The sequence below is a fragment of the Protopterus annectens genome, chromosome 8.part0 (assembly GCF_019279795.1).
Source record: "Protopterus annectens isolate FY-2018-M chromosome 8.part0, PAN1.0, whole genome shotgun sequence".
NCBI classification, from domain to species: Eukaryota; Metazoa; Chordata; order Ceratodontiformes; family Protopteridae; genus Protopterus; species Protopterus annectens.
In genome coordinates, this window is record NC_056741.1 from 611,573,022 (window position 1) to 611,596,968 (window position 23,947).

The following is a 23,947-nucleotide window of genomic DNA, read 5'->3' on the forward strand; positions in this document are numbered from 1 at the left end:
AGGGGAGGAGTCATCCAATACCGACGGTGAATATGCCAATACTGGCAATTCTCCACTTAAAAAGAAAACCAATACACATTACCCTTTAGACATGGTAGGAAATCCAGAGGGGGGAGGAAACATAGAAACAAACACATCTACAGATTCCATGACAGGACTGATTCAAGCACTACTCAAGTAGACACACAAGTTTTGAAAATGTGTTGAATTTATCGGATTATGTATTAACATCAGAACAAAACAAGTTCTTAATAAAGGGTTAAATTTTGTTCCCAGCTTCTTTTGTGATGAATACCAAACCTCATTAGATGTTATTGATTTTTGTCGTAGACTAAATCTTAAACTGTTTTTTTCAGAACAGGATAGTTCTAATGTTCAAAGATCTACTGATTTCACCTTCCATAAATCAACATTTCAGCCACCTATGAATAAGAATGTAGCGATATTTCAACAAGCGGTGTTAAAGGATCTACATTTTCCTCTTTTTGAGGTTGCTACTGGTAGGGACAATATTAGTTCTAACGAAAGAGTGGCTTTGTCTGAACTCAGAAACAATCGTAACATAGCAATAGTTCAAGCTGACAAAGGGGGTGCAGTAGTAATCTTAAACATGGACTTTTATATTAATGAGGGTTTACGACAACTATCTGACAAACAATGCTATATGAAAATGGACATTGATCCAACTATGACTTTCAAAAAAGAAATTGATGTCTTTTTACAATCTGCATTGGAGGAGGGTATACTCACTAATAAAATGGTTCAACATCTACAGGTTAAGGAACCGGCTAGACAAATTTTGTATCTTTTGCCCAAAATACACAAATCCCTTACACATCCACCAGGTAGGCCTATAGTTTCTGGTCATGGTTCTCTCACAGAACCCTGTCTGCTTTTCTAACCCAATATTTAAAACCACTATTGTCCTTGGTGAGAGCAAGAATTCAAGACACCACACAATTTTTGCAAATTATTGAAGATTGTCAACTAGAACCCCATTGGATAATGTGCACTCTGGATGTTAAATCCCTCTACACTAGTATTCCACATTGGGCAGGGCTTCAGGCTGTTGAATATTGGCTTGTTAAGTCAGAATTATACTCCGGGTTTCAACACTCTACTCATTTGTCTCACCGAACATGTTTTAAGTAAAAATGTGTTCTATTTCCAGGGTGATTGCTATTGGCAACTGCAAGGTACGGCCATGGGGGCTTCTTTTGCCCCCATCTATGCAGATCTTTTCATGGCCTACCTTGAGGAATGTCTGATCTATAACCCTTTACACAATTTATATCTTGTTGAAATAGACATATGGAGAAGATATTTAGATGATTGTTGGATGGTGTGGCGTGCAGATGCGAATTACTTACAAGAATTTTTGGAACATCTGAATAACAATATTTGGGGCATTGAATTTTCTATTACATTTCATAGAGATGAAATAACTTTTTTGGATGTTACAGTATATCGTAACACTGACAACACACTTAATACAAGAATTTTTCGGAAATATCCCCAGTTTAACACCTTGTTACATGCACACAGTATGCATCCACGCCACACCATCCGGAATATCCCTAAATCTCAATATCTTAGAATTCGGAGAATTAATTCATGTTTACATGACTATTCTACAGCCAAAACTGATCTATTCAATAGATTTTTGGACCGGGGTTATAGCATTTCTGATATAGAATTAGCTAAGACATATTCTGACAACCAAGATAGAAAGTCATTGTTGGAATATAGGGACAAAAGTCAAAATGTCAATAACTCTAAAGTGAGATTAATTACGACACTGGGCAAAAACCATCAGACCGTTAGGCAAGCCGTGAACCAAAATTGGAATATTTTACTAGCTAATGATTTTTTGAGGGGAATATTAGACAAACAATGTTCATTTTCATTCAGACGTGGTAAAACATTAGGCACCCTATTTTCACATTACAAACACAGAGAAAGTGGGGCAGCCAAATATAAACAACTCACCATATTGGGGGACGAATTATTGGGAACATTCAGGTGTGGACATTGTGTTTCTTGTGCTCATGTTAACCAGTTGAAACAATTTACAAGCTCTAATACTAGCAAAGTGTATGACATCAAGGTGTTTGGTAATTGTTCCACTAGCTGGGTCATTTATTTGGCTACATGCCAATGTAAATCCTTCTATGTTGGCAAGACTTCACGTTCATTACGTATTAGAATTGGGGAACATCGTAGCGACATACGGAATCATAAGGCATCCAATGCTTTATATTTACATACAGTCAAACATCCCACTGCCCAGTTTATGTTTACAATCATTGATAAAATTACAGGGAATAGACAAAACCAGATAGGTTGGCAAGGTATCCTGAGCCATAAGGAGAGATATTGGATCACACATCTAGGAGCCCTCTTCCCTCCAGGTCTTAATGACCATTTATAAACTATGTATATGCCATTTTTATTTTTAGTTTTATTTATTTATATTTTTCCGTTTGTAATTTAAGATCACATTATATGTTAACAACATGTTACCTTTTGTTTCATGTCAATATGGTTTATTACTAGAACCATAATTTGTATACCTTGGTATTGTATGGGGATATATATGATTTTCCCCATTTTATAGTGCAATGTGGCTTTAAATTTGAATTGAGAGCTTTATGCAAATGTTTGTACTGCCATTGGTTTGTTCACAGATTTAAACAGACGTTGACTATGTATTTTTGGAAGATTTTGACTCACTGATGAAGGCTGGTGCCGAAACTAGTATGAGTTTTTCGAATTAGGACATTTTTTGTCCTTTTGTTGCCTCACAATAAATGGTGATACTATCTTGCTGGCTTTTGGTGTTTTCATTTGTGTAAAATCTTACCATAACAGTAGATTGTCCCTCTCCTCAATGTTGCAGTCTTCTTCACCTAAGGATCTCTTGCCTAGGATGGCCCAGTATACCAAAGCCTTCCACTCTTTATTGGTGCAGTACATCACATGTATGCTGCCAGAGCAAGACACAAGACATAACAGTGACATACAAACGGAAACACTCAAAACTGAAAAAGTCCCAGGAGGAACCAAATACCCTCAGGGACAAAGAGCATGTGCATCCAGAAGGAAAAAGAAAGAAAGGATGAAAGGAAAAGAGGAAGAAAGGAAGGGTCCCTCAGCCAGGAGGGAAGCAGAACACATGGCGAGAGCCAAGATAGAGGGGGAAGGATGGAGGGAGTGAATACTGCAATGGTAAGATTTTATAGAACTGTACTATACTTCTATATCACTGCTGCAGTATTCTTCATGCAAGGGAGAGTACAAGAGCTCAAAAGGAAGCTTGGGAGGTGGAAGCCACAAAGGAACCCTCTACAAACCCATTCAAAATAGTTCTGGCAAAGCCTGCTCTGGCCACCATACCATCCAACTTGTAATGCTTAGTGAAAGTATGAACACAGGACCAAGTAGCAGCCTCAAGGATGGAATTGGTATCCAGATCCCTGAAAAAGGCACCAGGAGAGGCAACTGCCCTAATAGAATGCACTTTTAGAATGCACTTTTACAGATGATGAAAGACATTTGCCAAAAAAAGAATAACAAAAGGAAATGGCCTTAGAAATCCAGGTGGAGATAGTTTGCTTAGAAACAGCAAACCAAAAGTCCTGGGAAGAAAGGAAACAAAAAGTTGCTCAGATATGAAAAAAAACTTTAGTTTCATTCAAATAATATCTGAGCAAATTAAAGGTGTGAAGAACTTTCTCACCAGCAGACTGCAGAGAAGGAAAAAAAGAATGGAAAATGAATACAGTGATTAAGGAACAACTCATTGACTACCTTGGGCATAAAATAAGTATTAGTAAGAAGAGACACCCTGTCTCTGTGAAAAACTAAAAAAAAAAAAAAAATGAATATCCATGAGCGCCTGAGGTTCATATACTCTCTTGATGGAAGACTGTTCGTTCTTTTGGCTTTCACTTCCAAGTACAGTGATGCGAGGAAGCTGAAGAAGCATGCTCAAAGGAAGCCTGCTTGGTTCAATTTTTTAAGTACAAAACTGAGGTCCTATGAAGGCAGAACAGGCTTCCTGGGAGACCTAATATGAAGGATGCCTTTAAGAAATTGCTTGATCTCAAATCTAGAGGCCAAAGGAGGATTCAATGGCAGACGGGCAAAAATTGCTGATAGGTGAGCTTTACCTGAAGAATATGCCAACTCAGCATGGAGAAAATCACACAAATAAGAGAAAACCAGAGGAACCTACACTGATAGGAGCTACTGATGGCGACAGAAGCACCAGACAGCAAATCGCTTCCACTTGGACATATAGAATTTTCTGGTAGTGGGTTTCCTGGCCTCCTGCAGAACCTGGAGCAAGTGTTCAGAAAAATGTTGCCTAAAAAAGATCAAAACCCTATCAACAACAGTGTCAGGTGAAGATGGACAAGAGGCCACTTGTCTTGTGTACAAAGATCCACCTGGTGAGGTAACTTTGATTGCCTCTAGCCAAGTGAGAAATAAGTGGGAACCAATCTAATGCTGTCTGGGCCAAAATAGGTCACCAGAAAGATTTTGGGAGAGTCCTGCCTGATCTTTTGCAGAACTCATGGCAAGAGGGGAAGTGTACAGAAAACCCCCCTTCCAAGGAAAAGACAGGGCATCCATTTTCCAAACCAGAGGACATGGGACTCCAGAACAGAATTGGGGAAGCTGCCTGTTCAGAGGGGGAGGCAAAAAGATCTTCCTTAGGAATACCCCACCAATGGACAATGTCCAGGAATACAGCTCTGTGAATCATCCACTTGTGAGTTTGGGCGCCAGACCTGCTCAAAGAGTCTGTCACTAGATTGTGCTCTGAGGGATATAAACCACCTGAAGAGTCAATTGATATGGGATAGCTAGATTGCAGACCTGAAGAGCTAGTCTGCAAAGACTCATGCCCCTCTGCTTGTTGACATACCACATCACTGTTGTCTGTGAAAACTTTGAGGGGCCCAGGATGAAACTGGGAATAAAAAGCTTGCAGAGCCAGAAGCACAGACCTCATCTTTTTTTATTTTGATAAGGTCTGACCACTGATGAGGAGGGCCAGAGACCCTGAACCTTCATGGAGCCACAGCAGGCACCCTTGCCCCTGTCTGAGGCATCTACAAAAAGCTCCTGAGTGGGAACTGGAGCTTGAAATGGAAGCCCCAGATTGAGAGAAAGTTGATGAATCCACCACTGATGCTCAGACTTGAAACAGGCAAGGAAAGTCACTGGGAACTGCAGGGGGTGGCAATGTTGAACCCACATTGACTTGAGGTACCACTGAAGTTTCCTCATATGGAACCAGGCAAGAGACAGCGTGGGAATGGTGGAAGTAATGAGTCCCAGGACCCTGAGAAATTCCTTGGCCGTGACAGATGCCAGAGGAAGAAGAGATTGGAAAAAGGTTATCAGAGGCAAAGCATTGGGGCAGGAAGAGATGCCAAACGGGGAACTGTCTGAAGCTTGCATCCACTGAAAAAATGGCTTGGTAACCAGCACACCAGTAGCGTGTTCAGACAGACATTCAACAATGGCATTTGGAATGGTGGCAAAGAAGTTCTGAGTATTTGCATCTGTACATCACCTTTACGCACTACATCTTGCACAGGGAGCATATGTAGGATGTACATCACCTATAAAAGCAGAAGGTTTTGGTATCCTGGCTGGACATTGGGCTATCCTTGGCAGAAGCCAAGATCCTTTAGGTGAAGAATATTACAACAGTGATATGTAAGGACATCTTTAGGTACCCAGATTTATGGCTTAATGGTTCACTTAAGTACAAATACAATAAACTTCCTGTTATCCAAGGCTCAAGCAACCGGCATTTGACTGGCTCATATGCTGGCAGTGTGAAAATAGTGGAATCCAAGTCAGACTGCCGACCAGTCATGAGGGGAGTCCCACAGGGATCGGTCCTGGGTCCTTTCCTGTTTGGCATCTACTTCTCAGAAGTCCAGGCCAACATGGAGGGACTCTGGCTGACCAAGTTCGCAGATGACTACAAGCTGGGAACCATTATTAACTCCACAAGTGATGTACACATCCTGCAGAAAGGTCTCACTGAGACTAATGACTGGTGTCGAAACCATAGCCTTAAGCTTAATGCCAAAAAATGCGTAGTCATCCCCTTTGGGAAAAACTCAGTTCCCACTAATTCCCACATTGATGGATAAGAGATCTGGGGACATAGGTTGACAGCAACCTCTCATTCGCCCACCACACTGCCACTGTGGTCATGTATAATGTCCCATTTGGCATGTACCTCACTAGACACATGAAACAGCTGGAAAGGCTACAAAAGTACCTCATGAAGAGGATCCTAGGCATTAAACACATGTCCTACATGGACAGACTCAAAAAACTCCAGCAATTCTCTATCTCATGTCGTCTACTAAGAGGTGATCTCTGCTTGACTTACAAAAGCCATGTCTGATCCAGCTCGGTTAGAAATGCTACATCTAAAGAAATCCAAATCCCTCCGCACCACACGGTCCAGAGACTTCAACTTCATTACCACAATCAACAGAACATGCTGGAGGGACAGGTTCATAACCCAGAGACTGCCCATGCTCTGGAATAGACTTTCCATACATGTCAAGCAGAGCACCTCACTGACCCTCTTCAAGAGAAATCTTGATGAGTGGATGGGAAATGAAAAGTTCGCCCCGAGGATCACTGCAGTGGCTCAACTTGATAGCGGCACTGGGAACTAATGTCAGGCAGCACAATTCCAGGGCACTTCTATGGGCTAGGCTTGTAAAGGCTCCAGGGCCATTAGCCTAGTACACACCTATGATCCTAAAAGTCTGGAAAACATGGAAGAAGCATTAAACAGATATTCAGATGATGTGATAAAAACTGCAAAAATCAGAGGTAGAAATGAAGAAAAGGCTGGCTGAATATGAGCTTTCTCAAGAAGAGATGTTTCAATAAATAACAGAATTAGAGGACAGAGCACACAAAGTGTACCAGAGAAGCTGGAAGGAACAGACTGTATTAATTTAATGAATGCATAAATAAGCAACTGGTATTCCACAGCAGGAGTTGTTAATTGAAAGGGCACACCGTGTGTATGCGCCAAACCTGGCCATGAGAAAGCAACCTAGACCTTTTATAGTAAAGATGCAATCCTACCAGTAGAAGGACTTGAGTCTCACAAAACTGTGGCAGAAGTACAAAATACTAAAAGTAGGAGACAATAGAGTGTTTGTGGAAATGATTAATCACTGCACACCAGGCTGAAAAAGAGTAAATTTATTCTACTAATCAGGAAATGTCGAGAAGCAGGTGTGAGATTTAAACTGCGGTATCCAGCTATCTTCAGAATATTCTTTCCTGGAGGACAAAATCACTTTTAGATGCAGAACATGCTAAGGAGGAAATACAAAAGTTTGTCCAACAGAAAGTGAATTGTGAAACAGGAGATTCTGCTTCTTGTTCTTCCTGTAATAAAGACCACGTGGAGACAGCGCCAGTGAAACCTTTTCTCAGAAAATGCTTGAGAGACTGAGAAAAGCACAAGAGTTGACTAATAGAACCAGGAGTACACTGGAATGGAAGCAGAGACTGGATCTGAGGGTTTGAAGATAAACAAGAATAAAAAACTGGACTGTTTTGACTTTGTTAAACTTGTAGGAAAGTAAAGCATGTCCCTACTTCATGTCATTAATGTTTGGAGGAACACATAGGAGAGGAGAAGAGGAAGGAAAGAGTTAACTGTAAGTAAAACAAATTTTTGTTCTTAACAGTAATATTTGTAAAGTGCATGATATCTGCATGCTATAAAGTAAAGCTTTGGGGATACTAAAGTAAACAGGTGTCCCTGTTTGTTTCCTTCTTTTCTCTTTCTCTCTCTTCAGCTTTAAGAAATATAAGCACTGCAATGTAAAAAAAAAAAAAAAAAAAAAAAGAAGAAAAGTCTTTTCAAGAGAGTATGATGCAAGAAAAACTGATGTGCTTTTTCTCATTCTTGCATAGGGGAATGACTGGATTAAGGCCCTTGGTTAATCTATTAACATGTTTTAAGAGAAAGCAAATTATTAATTAAATACTGAATATAATAAAGCTCTCCTCTAGCAAACAAAGAAGCTGCAGTGAGTTAGGTCTTCCTGCCCTTGCTCTGCTGTTTTCCAAAAACCTGTTGTGAGACTATAAAATGTAAGTGCTTATTTTCAACTGTTTTCTGCACTTCTGATCAACTAAAACAATATTTGCTGCACATCTGTTTAAACTGTGCAACTGTATTTTAGGCTTAGTGAATTGCATCATTACCTCTGTTCTGATCTTTGTCTCCTTTTTTTCTCTGCTTGTTCTCTTCATTTTACTTGTTGCTGCACTTGAAAAACACTAGCATGGAGCTGAAGCTAGTATTGTTTGTGACCTTTGGAGCTTGTAGTACATTTAAATCTTTTGTCTAGAGAGGCCTAGCTGTTGCTTCATGGGAGGGGGTTTCAGTTTGGTCTGATCTAGCTAGAGTTATTGCTACAGGGCTCTGTTTAGGTTTTTTTTATTGGATAATTTGATCTTTGGCTAGTTCCTATTTCTCTGCCTTAAACAGCCAGTGCTTAAACCAGTGTGTGCTTGTTTGCTCAATGAATTAGACCTTCTGCCCTTGCTCTGCCATTTTTCAAAAACCTGCTGTGAGACTACAAAATATAAGTACTTCTTTGTAATTGTTTTCTGCACATCTGATTAACTAAAACAACATTTACTGCATATCTGTTTAAACTGTGTAACTGTATTTTAGGTTTAGTAAACTGAATCCTTACTTCTGTTCGATCTTGTATCCCCACCCACCTGCCCAACTGTTGTTGTGGTCTTAAAGTGTGGTGGCTTTCGAGCTGCCCGCCTCTAATATAAATTTAATATTGGACACTCCTCCCAGTCCCATCGTCCTAACCTATACCAAAGTACTACACAAGCATTTATACAGCTGCATGGATTCAGGAATCAGGAATATCCGACAGGACAAAATCCTCCTCCTCAAGGAATAGTAAACCTGTTTGGTGGACATTTGCAATAGATAAACTCTATAATAAAAGGAAAAAAAAAATGCTGTCCAGGAACAAGAAGGAGCAGGTCCCTAATTGAAAGCAATCTCTCCTTAGTATGATCAAGCAAATAAAAGCACTAGTGAAATCCTCCAAAGCAAACTTCGAGTCCAAAGTGGCCACATATACTAAGGACAGTGATAATGTCTTCTTCACATATGTCCACAATCTCAAAGGAAGCACTCAGATCTGCTCAGAACTGGTGGTCAAAAACACAACATACACAAATGCTGTAAACACAGCCAGCCTACTGGCAAACAGCATTCAGTAAAAACTTCACCCCTCTGTCCCGAATTAATAATCAGGACATCCCCAGGACCTGCCCCCCTCACCTTATCTCTAGGGAGCAAGACATCACTGTCCTCTCAAAGGCAAAAAATACAGCCTCCATGAGACCCGATAACATCCCAGGCTGCATCTTACATGAACTCAGGCAGGAACTTACAGCACCATTAGGCACTCTATTCAACCAAAGCCTGGGTACCAGCTTCGACCCAGCTGAGTAGAGGACAGCCACTGTCATCGCTCTGCACAAAGGTGGAGTGTCCACCAATCCAGGAAATTACAGAACCATCAGCCTAACTAGCCTTATCTGCAAGGCCATGGAATGGATTATCATGGACCTCATTAACAAGGACATTGGCAACCTCCAAACACTCCATCCCACACAGTTTGGTTTCATCAAGGGGAGGTCATGCCTATTAAATTTGGTCAACTTCTTTGAGACAGTCACCAAAGCCATGGACGAGGGGAAGATGGTGCACACCGCCTACCATGACCTGGCCGAAGACTTTGATACTATTCCCCACTCGGGTACAATAGATAAACTCTCTCAAGTAGGCATCAATCCATATGTTACCAGATGGATAGCAAGCTGGATCACTGATAGAACCCACCCAGTCAAAATACGGGAAGCCACCTTAAGCAGTAGACCCATAATAAGCGGTGTACCCCAGAGATCGGTCTTGGGGCCTCTGTTGTTTGGGATATACTTTTCTGAGGTGCAAGTCAAAACCAGTGGGCTATAGCTGACCAAGTTTGTAGATGATTGCAAGCTGGGCACTGTTATTAATTCCCCTAGTGATGGGGACATCCTCCAAGAAGGTCTCACCCAAACAAATGATTGTTGCCAGAAACATGGCCTCACATTGAATGAAAAATGCATCATAATCCCCTTTGGGGAGAGTGACATCCCCACTAATTATCACATTAATAACAAGGTCCTAAGCATACAATCAGTCCTGAGGGACGTGGGCACCCAAGCTTGATAGCAAACTGACTTTTGACCACCATGTTGCCTCCATTGTACAAAGCTCACACAGGAGCTGAATAGACCACACAGGTTCCTCACCAGAAGAATCCAGGCCTTCAAACATCTATCCTATACAGATAGGCTAAAAGCCCTGTCCCTCTAACTCAGTCTTATACAGACTCCTCAAAAGTGACCTCTGTCTGGCATACACAGCAATCTCAGACTCTGCCTCAATGGGACTTCTGCATATCTACAACTCAAGCTCCACTCAAGTAACCCGCATGCACGACCTCAACCTGGTCTATGACATCAATACGACTTGTTGCCAGGACAGATTTCTGTCCCAGAAACTCCCTCTTCTGTGGAACAGACTCTCTTCTCCATGTCAGGCAAAGTACCTTGCTAACCCTTTTTAAGTGCAATGTGGATAACTGGATGGGGAACAGAAAATACACCCCTGGGATTCCACCTGCTGGACAGGGGCATTGGGTGCTGACTTGTCGGAACATGGGTTAAATTTTTGGCTAGGCTTGTAAGGGCCTCAGGGCCAATAACCTAGTAACTTCCTATGATTCTATGAACAAACAAACAAATAAATACTTGTAGAAGCAACTCTGTATCTGATTGTCATGTTTTCATGGAGACAATCTGATAAAGAGCAATAAAAACAAAATACATCTTCTTTTAGTGACTTTCTTTCAATGGCTAGGAGATGATGCTTTCTGAAAGCATTCAAGTTTTTTTCTCATTCTGGGAAAGCAATAAAGACAAGACAAAACCAGACAGCACTTAGTAGAAGCACAAGCTGTACCAAGCATAGATAACCTTCATTTTAGGTTACCCCATGTCTTTGGGTGTAGCTGTCAGTTTGGGACAATTGTTCCTGTCAGGAAGGTAAAACTTCAATATCTGAAGGTGTACACAGTTTGTGTGTTAACATTAAGTTAATAGGTTTATGGGGTGTATTTGTTGTTTTGTCTGAGGGCTTTCAATAAAACAAAAAGTTTTGTAAGATGTGACACAGGCTCAAATGGATATGGCAAGAATCTGCCAAATATTAGTGTGTAGGTGTAATACAAAAGCTGGAACTAGATACTTAACAAAAAAACCCTGTTACAAATAAACTGCTGCAAATAAAAGGTGGGCATAACAGCTTTTTAACATAATGAGCCTTTCTATATTATCTTTAAATGTTAATGAGCTCACAGATGCATACAAAAAAGAAAGAGTAATGAACTAAAATTACAAAAAATGTAGTGTGAAAACAGCTATGTTACAGGAGACATATCTGGAAAGAAATGATTGTGTGACTTTGATAAAGAAAGGTTTTCAGGACAGTTATTCAGCGGAATACCTAGGACAAAGGTACATAGGAGTATTTACATTAATTGTAAGAGAGGCTCCAATAGTGTTAGAAGAGGATAAAAAAGACAATACTTGTAGATATGCAGTACTAAGGGGCTAGTGACAAGAGAGGAGGATTACACTGGCATGTGTTTATATTCTACCTAAAACTGCTATAATGGAGCTTAAGAAAATTCTGGGAGAAATAATCAGTTTTCAGCAAGGAATATTACTTATAGGTGGGGACTGGAATTTGATTTGCAGCAGGGAAGATGTGCCTGAGGGGCCCAAGTGGGAAATAAAGTAGGGTAGATGTTTGAAGAAATTTAAGAAAATATTTAGCCTGGAAGATGTGAATTCAGTAGTAGGACTTCAGAGTGAATTTACATATTTTTCCCCAAGATACAAAAACTGGGCAAGGCTAGACAGAACTTATATTTCAGAGGAACATGTGCATTTAACTGAAAGTTTTGATATGCATCCAATAGCTATTTCAAATCACATGCCAATAAAAACTAAATTAAAAACACAGGGTAATGAAATAAAAACGAGACACTGGCACTTTCCCACCTATCTGTTGAAAAGAGGAATTTAAGGAGTGGGTAGAGGAAATTATTCAGGTGCTACTAGAGAAGACAGAAATTTCTTTTGAAAATATAGCCAAGAAGTGGAATAAAACTGAAGTGTAGTTTAAAAATAGGGTGGAAATAAAAGAGAGATATGGTTAAGAAGCAAGAAGAATTATTTAGAAGGTCTGACAAATGTTAAAAGTATGGCAGAATGGGGGAATCTCACAAAACAAGAAGGGGAGCAATTACAGAGTGCTAAGCAGAAAATAAAGGATTACACCTTGATAATATGCATGAGTTTAGAAAGACTGCTGTAAAACAACTGTTTTTTTGATAATAATGCCAGAGCACAAAAACATTTAGTTGAATGACTCAGGCAACAGAAAGTAGAAAGGGTTGTCATCAAGCCTACAAGAAGAAGATAACAAGAGATCCTGTACGGGGTACTAGAAATATTTCAGACATTTTATGAAAGTCTGTATAAAGCAGATAAATATGCAGATCACGAAAAGGTACAAATGGAAATGTTTATGGAAGAATTAAATATGCCGAGGTTAGAGGTAGATGAGGCCTAATTACTAATAATTAGGATAGGAAGAGATGAGATAAAATTGGTGATGTACAACAAATCAACAGGAAGTCCTCAGGAATAGATGGTATTCCTGTGGAAGTTTGGAAGCTAGGAGGGAAAAACTGATAAAGATATGGAAGGTTTTGTTTAACACTATTTTAAGAGAAGGAGAAGAAGAAGCAACTTCCTGGAAGAAAGCAGTGGTAGCTATAATACCTAAAGAGTGTAAATATCCATCAGATCCAGCTTCATACAGGCTCATTTCAATGCTAACCCATGATTATAAAGAGTTTATGTCTATATAGGCTAAAATAATCGCAAAGGTGATGCCAAAACTGATACACATGGATCAATGTGATTTTGTGGAAGGAAGGCAAACTTTGACAACATTAATAGAACATTAATTATCCAGAGGGAAGCTAAATGTAAGAAAATACCACTGCTGTTGGAGGGTCTTAATGCAGACAAAGTATTTGACAGAGTAAGCTGGGAGTTTATGAGCAATGCATTGGAAGCATTTGCATTCCATGATATAATTGTGAGGTTGGTTAGGAGGATATATGAGGGATTGGAGACAAAAGTTAAAGTGGATGGGTTCCTCTCTGATAACTTCTGTTTGAGCAGAGGAACCAGGCAGGGAGGTCCCTCTTTACCCTTTGTTTTTGCACTGTATTTAGAACCACTACAAAGAAAATATGAGACTCAAAAATTCAAGGATATAAATTGGTATGGTAGCCGAGAAAAGCAGGCTGTATTTGCACTTGATATTATTTTATACATAATAAAACCAGAAAAGGACATATCAGTGTTGTGGAACATTTTTAGGCAGTTTCAGATATTTTCAAGATACAAAATGTATGAGGCTAAAACAAGGGCAATACTTGTAAGTTATGTACCCACACACTAATTGGTTCAGCAATATCCATATTTATGGGGACATAACAAAATGAAGTACTTAGGAGTATGGATTAAAAAGGATTATGTTGTGGCAATTAAGGATATGTGGGATGAGACTAAATAAAAGATAATACAAAAACTGAGAAATTGGAAGCTCTGTTACATGGATAAGGATAGCAAGATAGAAGCAATTAAAATGTTTTTAGTCCCTTTAGTTTTATACACAGGTAAGAGGCATATTTTTATCAACCAGAGGAGAAGCTGTGGATAGCAATTAATACAAAGCCGAAGGATTTTATTTGGGAGGGGGAGGATGGCAAAAGACAAATAGGATAAGATGATTCTTCCAATTAAATGAGGCAGTTTAGGATTACCATATCTGAAGGGATAATTCAGAGCTACACAGTTAAGGCCTCTATTTAGCACAAGCAGAAACCTATAATCAAAAGTGGAAAGGGATGATGATGAAACGGGGGGGGGGGGGCTCAAGAAACAAGGACAGACAGGGATTTTGGATGTACATCCTTAAGGAGAATAACAATAAAGATGCAGAATATTATATTTATAAAAGCAGAAAGTATTCTAAGAACTGATACAACACAGGAATGCAGAAAGGAGATTCTGCTGATAGGGATGACTGCAATTACTGATACAGACAACAGGTAAGAGGGGGATGGAATTTACTGGAGAAAAATGGTAAAATAACCAATGTATTGGGAGCAAATAATTAGACAGGGAAAGGTAATAGAATGGGAAGAGGCCATTATTTATTTGGTCTGCAGGACAGGGATTGCCTTACCAATCATGGATTGATATCAGAGTATACGCAAAGAGAAAGAAATAGGGGCACCCTAAGTGAAAGACCAGCATTGTTAGAGTTTTAGTAGACCCTAGAACAAAAGCTGCTGTTAAAAACAAGGATTCATTAATAGAGCACACAAAATATTGCATGATAGCTATAAGAATCAATCACAGGAGGCAAGAAAGGATTGGGAAGAGAAATTGGATAACTAATTTACAAAGAAACAATGTGGGGATATATGTATGTCTTCCAAATATGCAACAAAGTGTACAAGATTTAGGATCTTAAGTGTTTAAATTGGTATTTTTATACCCCAAGAAGACTCCAAAGAATTTTCTTTCATGTACACAGCAAATGTTGGAGGTGTGATGGGGAAGAAAGAGGTAATGAGGAACAAATTTTATGGAACTGTAATGAGCTGGTCGACTTTAAAGATTCTCTGCAGACTGCTCTGTCAGAGATACTGAGTGAGCAAACTGGTGTAACTAAAGAAATGATTTTTTGAGCAATGATACAGAATTGGAATTGTCTAGACATAGTAAGGCCTTGCTGAGTTTAATTATGGTGGCTGCCAAAAAAAGTAATTATTAGAAAATGGTAATCAAAGTCTAAACCAACTTTACTAGAAGAAGTGACTATAGTAACAGAGAAAGAAACAACTGGAATTGGGATCTTTAGAAAATGATAGGGGCAAATTTCAGAGGAAAAATGGGAATTGTGGGAACAATACATGCAGAGGAGGAATGAGGTTTAAAAGAAGGCAGGATTTGAATGAGCTATGTACTGTTTGACTGAAAATGACTGGATAGATTCTAAGTGATATATAATGTTTGCAACTAAAATTATGTCAATATGGTTTGTTTTCATTTATGTAAATGTATGATTGCCTATATCGTATGTGATAATTTAATAAAGATGTTTCTTGTTTAAAAAAAAAAAAAAAAAACAACAAACTGCTTCCACTATAACGAATGTATTTAGCTATTACTTTCCATACAGTTTAGATTTTACACTGATGTCCTATACTACGTACCATTACTAGATGTTACAAACCCAAACATTTGTAAATTAGTCTTTAGTAATTAGACATTTTTTCTATTGTAAACTACTTATCTGGTCATATTTTATATGTCGATGTATAAGTTTTGTCTTTTCATTTATGTTGGTTTGCAAGCCTACGATAAAACAGAAAATAGTTTATTGAATCAGTGTTCTATGCCAGTAAACTGTAATAAAATAATTAAATGTGTGATGCGAACTATGCATTTGCAACTGATACAGTGATGCTATGTCCTTCTTCCCATAATGGAAGTGAAGCTTTCATTTAGCTCTGGTTCAAGGATACACTTAAAATATGTGAAGTGCCGGACTAAATGCCTGTTTATACAGTAAGCAAAGTGGCATTTGGTCCCAGTATCATTTTTAAAATATGGTAAATTAAAAGTACTGGCCAGTGTTTATCAATGGTCTTCCTAAATGCAGTCATATTACTACTAAATGTCATAGTCAGCCTCAGTTGCTCAGATCTTGTTACTACTAGTTCTTGTCTATCTTTACACTGGTTGGCTACATTACAGTTTATTTCACCGAGCTAACTTCCGACTTGCTTAGCCTCTGCTTCCCTCCATCCCAAGTGTACCAAATCAATGTGTTAAATCCTGTGATGAAATCTTCCATTCAGTTTGTGAAGAATAAATGCATTTAACTCTCAAGTGTTGTGATTTTGGTGGAGTTTTTTTTAAATTGAAGTTTTTGAAAAAGGCTTAGAAATCCAAGCGGGTAATCATTTAGTTACTGACAAACAGTGGCAACAATAAGGGGCTGAGAACTGATCTCTGATGTACTCCACAAAGGAGACAGGATAAAAACTACAGGGATGGCTTAATAAATACCGGGCAAAAGTAACTGGTATGTAAACCTTAAACCTCTGCATCAAGACAGACTGATGTCTAAAGGTTTTGCAGTGGGCAATAACTGGTTAATGGAATCAAAAGTGTTTATCTATCCTGGCTCTGTAGCACAGAATGATAAAACCCTGACTATGAGCATAGTTGGACCAGCAATTTGGGTGCTGGTAGAGCTGAAGATCATTGCTTGCCGTTAACTTTGTTGCCCTAGGTTCTTCCCCTCTCAGTCTTCAAGGAATTTCTCTTCCCCACTGTTATCATGGCAGGTTTATACATCAACACTGCTATGTTTTTTTAACACTTACTTCCTCCTCCTCCTCATCCTTCTTACCCCTCTTTCCATCCTTCTTACCCCTCTTTCCAGTTTTTAAGTTCTATGATCTTCTCAAGTTTTAGGAATGTTGTCTTTTACTTAATATCCTTTACAAGATACAGTTACCTGTTTGCCCAGCCTATCTTCCATTTACTGGCTCTTTATTCCTTAAGTTTCTTGATAATTTCCCAATTTCCTCTATGTACCAAGAATAGATTGACCCTTGTACAGTCCCACTACAGATCCCCAGTAAACCCAGTCTCAATCTGCCACACCAGCACCATTTCCATTTATGAGTCTCTTTCCATGATTTCCTACCACTTTTTCCATTTATCAATCCACTTTTTTCCACTATTACTCTCAGCCATCTGATATCATTTTGGAAAAAGTTCAGACTCCTATAAACCCTACAGCCTGCTCTTTTGCATATTTTTGAGCTAAACTGTAGCTTCTGATATCTGTACATGTTCCACCCTCCCTTTGAATCTAGTGTCCACATTATATCCTTATGTGTGATCTTAGTAATATTAAATCTGCATTCTTACTCCAGTCTTCCAAGCTGTAATATGGTTAAATGTTATTTTCACTTATTTATTCCCTTTAAGTCCTCCAAAGTTAAACATTTTTGTCAATTAAGTCTTGAATGAAGCTATAAATCTAGACCAACTGGCCGTGTTTCCATTTTAAACAATTAATACTATGTCAAGAAATAAACTTAGATCATGTGATATGAAGGAAATGATGTCTTGGGGGAAGGAAGGTGATGCTAAAAATGGCAACAGCCAAAACTGGTGTAGTAACAACTAACTTTATGTTACAAAGTGGATGGAAGACGGACAGGGTGGCTGAAGCACTATTTGAAGTTTTAAGACCTGCTAAGGAACACAGTTATGACTATGCTTTGGGTAGACAAAAACGATACATGTCAAGCATGTAATAGATACAGGGAGCTAATCAGTACAGAGTGAGCTATAAGCCTGCTGGAGAGTGCAGTGAAGCACTGTGGGGGATAAGAAAATTGAAGTGAACAGAGCAGCTAACAAGCTAAATCTGGGGAGGAAGTCCTGGATAAGGAGTCAGCAGTGAAATCTAAGGTAAACTGGTCAGAGTAGCTAGACAGTCTAACTCTAAGTGACTAAATCAGCAAAGTGGATCAGAAGAGGCCCACTGCCAAACAACTGGGAAGGGCTGTGTCTGTACGTTTGTGTTCTGAAGGATACTGAACTGATAAAGTGAAGTGAGTGGTAAAATGGGGCACTAAATATAAAGGAAGCATCTATATATGAGAAAACTAAGAAAGACTGTGGTAACAGGAATGTAAACTATTAAGTGCAAGCTTTATGCCAGGTGAAGATAAGACATATAGCTGCCCTTATCCAAAAACTGTGGTGTCAAGTTTTATGTTGAACAGCTGCAGTAAAGCAATTTGAAGTCTAGAAGTTAAATCTGTGCAGTTTTACTTACTTGATTCTATTATAAGGTCAGTAACCGGACTGCGCTAATTACTGGGGCATTAAATTGCTACATATCTTGGCAAACACAAACCTATTATTAAAATAGCAATATACATATTATATATATATATATATATATATATATATATATATATATGGGTCTACTTCAAATGATCGAACATTCAAATGTTCGAATTCCATATGGCCGAGACCATATGATCAAACATTTGAAAGTTCGAAAATGTGCAGCAGACCTGCAAAACACAAACAACAAAAAATAAACTGTGTATAGAAGGGGGCCCCTGCACCCCCCACAACTTAAATATACCAACTCCGAGATTGTACTACAGTGAGGACAAGGGAAATCTCCCGGTCCGTGCTATATGCCGATCCCCGTTCAGAATTTTGAAGTTTTAAAACTTTGAACATATGGTCTTTGATCATATGGGTTTCAAAGTTTTAAGATTCGAAATTCTGAAGGGGACCAATATATATATATATATATATATATATATATATATATATGCGCGTGTGTGTGTGTGTGTGTGTGTGTGTGTGTGTGTGTGTGTGTGTGTAAAATACTGGACAAACTGTAAACACAATGGATTACTCTTACACAGAACTCATGCAGTTTTCTTTGACGTTTCTAGTAACATCCTCATAAACACTGGGAGGTAGAGCCAAGTAAAAGACACGATTGGCATTCTTTCCATTTCGAAGACTGTTAATGTGTGCATTTAATTTCTCAAATGAACTCTTCTGATCATATTTTCCAGAAATGTACGAGTTTCGGCAAAAAAACTGAGCCAGTTTGTCATTCTCGGTCTCTGTTACCTGAAAAGCACAAAAAATAAATTTAAAGAAAATATTTGGACTAATCCTATTACATTATAATGACTGCACTATACCTCCACTAATGCATTACATATAAAGACACTCTGAGGTCAAAATAAACAATATCTGTTCCACAAGATGCTTCCAGAACCACATCTAATACTATGTTAACTAATGGCAAACAGTCAATTAAATCTGTACTTAACAACTTCTTTCCCAAAGTGTCTTGAATTAAAAGTAATAATACAGAACAAATATGAAAAAAATGTAAAATATAAACAAATACAAATATATGAACATTACCCAGTGAATAATAGATAAAGCAATCAGTCTAAAAAAGTTCATCTAAATCAAAAGACTACTTTAATGAACAATTTACAGGTTGCAATTGATTTTTTTTAACAGACATAATCTTGACTATCTTATACTCAACCAAGAAAGAAATTTCAAAAGTAAGGGATAAAGTGTGATGACAATTAACTATCAGATTCTGGCCAAGCACTGGAAATCTCTAGCAGTCCATTGCCAGAACAGCAAAGCTGATGTGTGGACATACAGCTGTGCAGTAGTCACTTCAAATAACCAAGACCCTGAGCCTGTACAGCATTACAGAGCAAAAGATCAGTTTTTAAAGTGACACAAGATCTGACATCAGGTAAGGACATGCTAGGAACCGTGGTCAGATCTAGGTTCCCTTTTAGACTTTCCAATAAGTAAGCATGTCACAGCATTCTGCATAAGCTGCAGATGGTGTAAATCACCTAGTTCCCATACCAAATACAGAACACAGCAGTATTTAAACCAGCTACTAACCAAACTGCGTGCCAAGATTCTAGCATATCTTCAGACAGGGTCAGGTGCTTTACCCAGGTAAAATTCTGGGGACAGAAAAACAAAACGGTTTTATAACTGCTGTAACTCAAATCAGATAAAGTTAGGCTGGGGATGAAAATATGCCAGATTTTTCTCCTCAGTCACCCACATACAATTTCAGACGAAAAAGTAGGTACAGACTGTATACACGTAGTATTCTGAATAATGACATAGGTACACAGCCATAATCTCCATCTTAGTGGACATTAACTTTTACCTACAGAAAGACATCCAAATGTACATATCTTCCAGGCAGACATGAAACAATGAGACAGATTCTTGGCTACAAACACTAAATGCCATACATATAACTATCTTAATTGATGAATAGCATTTTAAAACTGCTAGTTAATGAAAAGTAAACCCACTACAGACACTGGCAGCTTTGTACGCAGAGGATACAATTCCTTGTTTTTTATACAGAGTTTATGGTTTACTTATGTACTTTAAATGTCCAAAAAACACCTTTGTCAAACCATGCCACATACGCAATACTACTGCAAAGAACAGTTGAAAGGAGGGTGCTGTTTAAAAAGCAGGACACATTCAAGTAGTTTACCTGGGGCATACAGTGATGCCAATGGAAATAATCATAACATCTTAACAGTGGCCATCTCAGCTATAAAACCTATAGAAGAGTAAAGGTGGATAGCAAAAAAGCAAAGAAATCTTAGCATCACTCAAAAGTGCCTTAAGTGACTATGGCTGTGAGCTATACAGGTGAGCTTTGTGCACACAAGAGACCCAGGCAGCACACCTGAGGGAAGATGCAAAGTGCAAATTATTCTACTAGGATCATAGTAAAGTACAGTTGTGTACACTTACCATAAATGTAGAGTGTATTCACTGTTGCAGTCCTTACAAAATGGGTTATCCGGCTCCCGGTAGCCCACAGTCGGCCGGAATACCAAAGTCCTTGGTATATGATGTTGGCTGCCTTCGGTTTAAACCTGACATCAAGACATCAGGTACAAAGTATGGCAGCCGATGCCATTTCCTCAGTTTTTCTTGCCTCAACTGTCAGGAGCCCCCAAAAAAGGTTAGACCAGGAAAAGAAAAACCCAGTCTGTGCCCTAGGAAAAAAGGGGTATGGAAGGGGGGGGGGGGTGGAGACCAGGACTGTAACAGTGAATACACTCGAACATCTACATTTATGGTAAGTGTACACAACTGTACTATGTTCATTGTGTTTCACTGTTGCAGTCCCTACAAAATGGGTTGATTCCCAAAGCCCAGGAAAAAAAAAAACAAAAGGGAGGAGGAACACCCACTGTTTAAGTGTTGGTAAGGATGCCCTGCAACACTGCAGTGGCAAAACCAGTCCTGGACTTAGAAAACAAGGGTAAATTGTAATGTTTAGTGAAAGTGTGGACAGAAATCCAGGTAGCTGCTTCCAGGATGTCCCTAGTAGGTACACCTCTTAAAAAAGCTGCTGAGGTAGAGGCGGCTCTAGTAGAATGGGTCCTAATACTCTATGGAGGAAACTTGCCATGCTATAAGTAACAAACGTGAATACAATCAGTAATCCAGTTAGAAATGGTCTGTTTAGAAATAGCTTTGCCCTGAGCTCCAGGAGCAAAACTGACCAACAACTGATCCGACTTTCGAAAAGGTTTAGTCCTGTCCAGGTAAAAATCTAAGCTGTCTATGCACATCCAGGGAATGCAGTAACCTCTCTCCTTTATTCTGAGGATTAGGAAAGAAGGTAGGCAGGTGGATAGACTGGTTAAGAGTCAAGCTAGAAACCACCTTAGGCATAAATGAGGGATTAGTTTGAAGAGAAACCCGATCCACATGGAAGATGATAAAAGGCTCTACTGCCATTAAGGCCTGCAGCTCAGAAACTCTTCTAGCTGAAGTAATAGCCAGGAGAAAGGCAGTTTTCCAGGAGAGAAACTTCAAATCTGCTGAGGCAGCTGGTTCAAAAGGAGGCAGAGTAAGTTTCTCAAGTACAAAATGAAGATCCCAAGCAGGAGTAGATGCCCTTCTGGGAGGCTTTAAATTGCTAGCTCTCCTGAGGAACTGTTTTATCAAGGGATGAGAGAAAATGGGTTGCTCAAAGGAATAATGAGTAGAAATAGCTGAAGCATGAATCTTGATAGAAGAAAAGGAAAGTCCACCATTAAGCAAGCCTGCCAGATAGTCAAGAATAAGAGGAAGAGTAGGTTGAGATGGGTCTTTGCCTCTAGTCTGCATCCAAATGGAGAATCTTTTCCACTTATCTGTGTAAGATTTCCTAGTGCTAGGCCTCCTGGACTCACGAAGGACCTCAACCACCTTTTGGGAAAGGTTTAAATTATGAGCCAGGCTGCCAAATGCAAAGTCTGAAGAGGAGGATGCAGTTTTTCCCCCTCCTGAACCAACAGATCTGGTATCAGGGGAAGATGCCAAGGCTGAGACTGGGAGAGACTGCAAAGTAGTGGATACCAATGTTGTCTGGGCCAGTCCGGAGCTATGATGATGGCCCTTGGTTTTTTGTCCCTTATCTTTAAAAGCACTCTGGGAAGAAGAGGCAGAGGAGGTAATGCATAGATCAAGAACTGTGTCCAGGGGAAGGACAGAGCATCCACTTTCCAAACTTTGTCGTGACGGTCCCTGGTGCAAAAGGTTGGAAGAAGGTGATTGGTTGGAGATGAGAATTGATCCACCTGGGGAGTGCCCTAATGCTGAATGATGCAATTGAAGATGGTCATGTTTAGTTGCCACTCGTGAGGATCCAGGATCTGCCTGCTCAACCAGTCTGCCAAGGTGTTGAGCCTTCCTGGAAGAAACTGAGCTATCAGATGAATGCCTATGGAAGCTGCTATGGACCATAGTATCATGCTTTGTCTGCACAGGCGTAAGAGAGAGTCCCTCCCTGCTTGTTGATGTACCACATGATTGTAGAGTTGTTTGTCCTGACTAGAAGAGTACCAGGAGAGGGAAGATGCTTGAAAGCCATCAAGGCCTGCTGGACTGCCATCAATTCCTTCAGATTTATGTGCAAATGAACCTGTTGATAGCTCCAAGTCCCCTGAATGCATCTGCCCTCTAGATGTGCTCCCCAAGCGTAATCCGAGGCCTCTGTGGTGAGAGTCTATCTTGCAGGAGGTGGACAGAAAGGCAGGCCTTTGTTCTGTGCTCAGGCCGTCGCCCACCAAAGGAACTCCATTTGCAGGCAGGGAATCAGAGGAAGAATCAAGTCTAAATCCGGAGTGTGTTGACACCAAAGGTTTTTGAGGTACCATTGTATTTTCCGCATATGCAGTCTGGCATATGGAATCATCAGAATACATGAAGCCTGAATCCCAGGGCTTGCAGGAATTGTCTTGCAGAGGGCTGGGTCATGTTTGTCAAATTCTTGAAGTAATTCAAAAGATCCATTTGTTTCTCTTGAGGGAAGGATACCATCTGGACGGCTGTGATCAAACTTGCTCCCAGGAATACAATCTCCCTGGTGGGTACCAATTTTGACTTCTTTTCGTTGATAGTGTAGCTCAAAGAGGTGAGAAGGTTCTTTACAAAGTCCAAATCCTTTAGAAGTTGCTCTGGAGAGTTTGCCTGAATAAGACAATCGCCCAAGTAAGGGTAAATTTGAATGTTCCTTTGCTTGCAAAAAGCAATGACTGGAGCCAGGCATTTTGCAAAAACTCTGGGAGCAATAGATAAGCCAAAGGGCAGTGCAGAGAATTGGAAGTGCCTGTTCCCCACCCTGAAACGAAGGAACTGCCTGCAGCTTTCCCTTATTGGGAAGTGCAGATAAGCTTCTTTGAGATCCAAAATAACCAGCTAGGAAATCCTTGGCCAGCATTGATAGCAACTGCTAAAGAGTGAACATTTTGAACTTGGGAATCAACAGAAAAGTGTGTAGAATGGACAAATCCAGAATAGGGTGTCAGGTGCCCCCCTTTTTGAGAACCAGGAAAAGTCTTGAGTAGAAGCCCTGGCCTATCTGTAGAACAGGAACTGGCTCTATTGCTCCCAGGTTTAGCAAAGAAGAAACTTGTTTTTCTGCTTCCGTCCTTTGATGTGGGGGGATATCTGGGTATCCTTGGTGGACAGGGAAGGTGTGAAAAGAGAACCTGTAGCCTTGGGA

The 23,947-nt window shown here is 39.7% G+C and overlaps 1 protein-coding gene across 3 annotated transcripts in view; it reads right to left on the reverse strand.

Moving 5' to 3' along the window:
• Positions 1-23,947, reverse strand: part of G6PD (glucose-6-phosphate dehydrogenase) — a 1,188,375-nt gene that overhangs the window by 778,398 nt on the left and 386,030 nt on the right. For all 3 annotated transcript variants that reach the window (XM_044080102.1, XM_044080103.1, XM_044080105.1), the window contains one exon: positions 18,782-18,999. In XM_044080102.1, the coding sequence (XP_043936037.1) occupies positions 18,782-18,999 (218 nt within the window). The remainder of the gene's footprint in view (positions 1-18,781; positions 19,000-23,947) is intronic.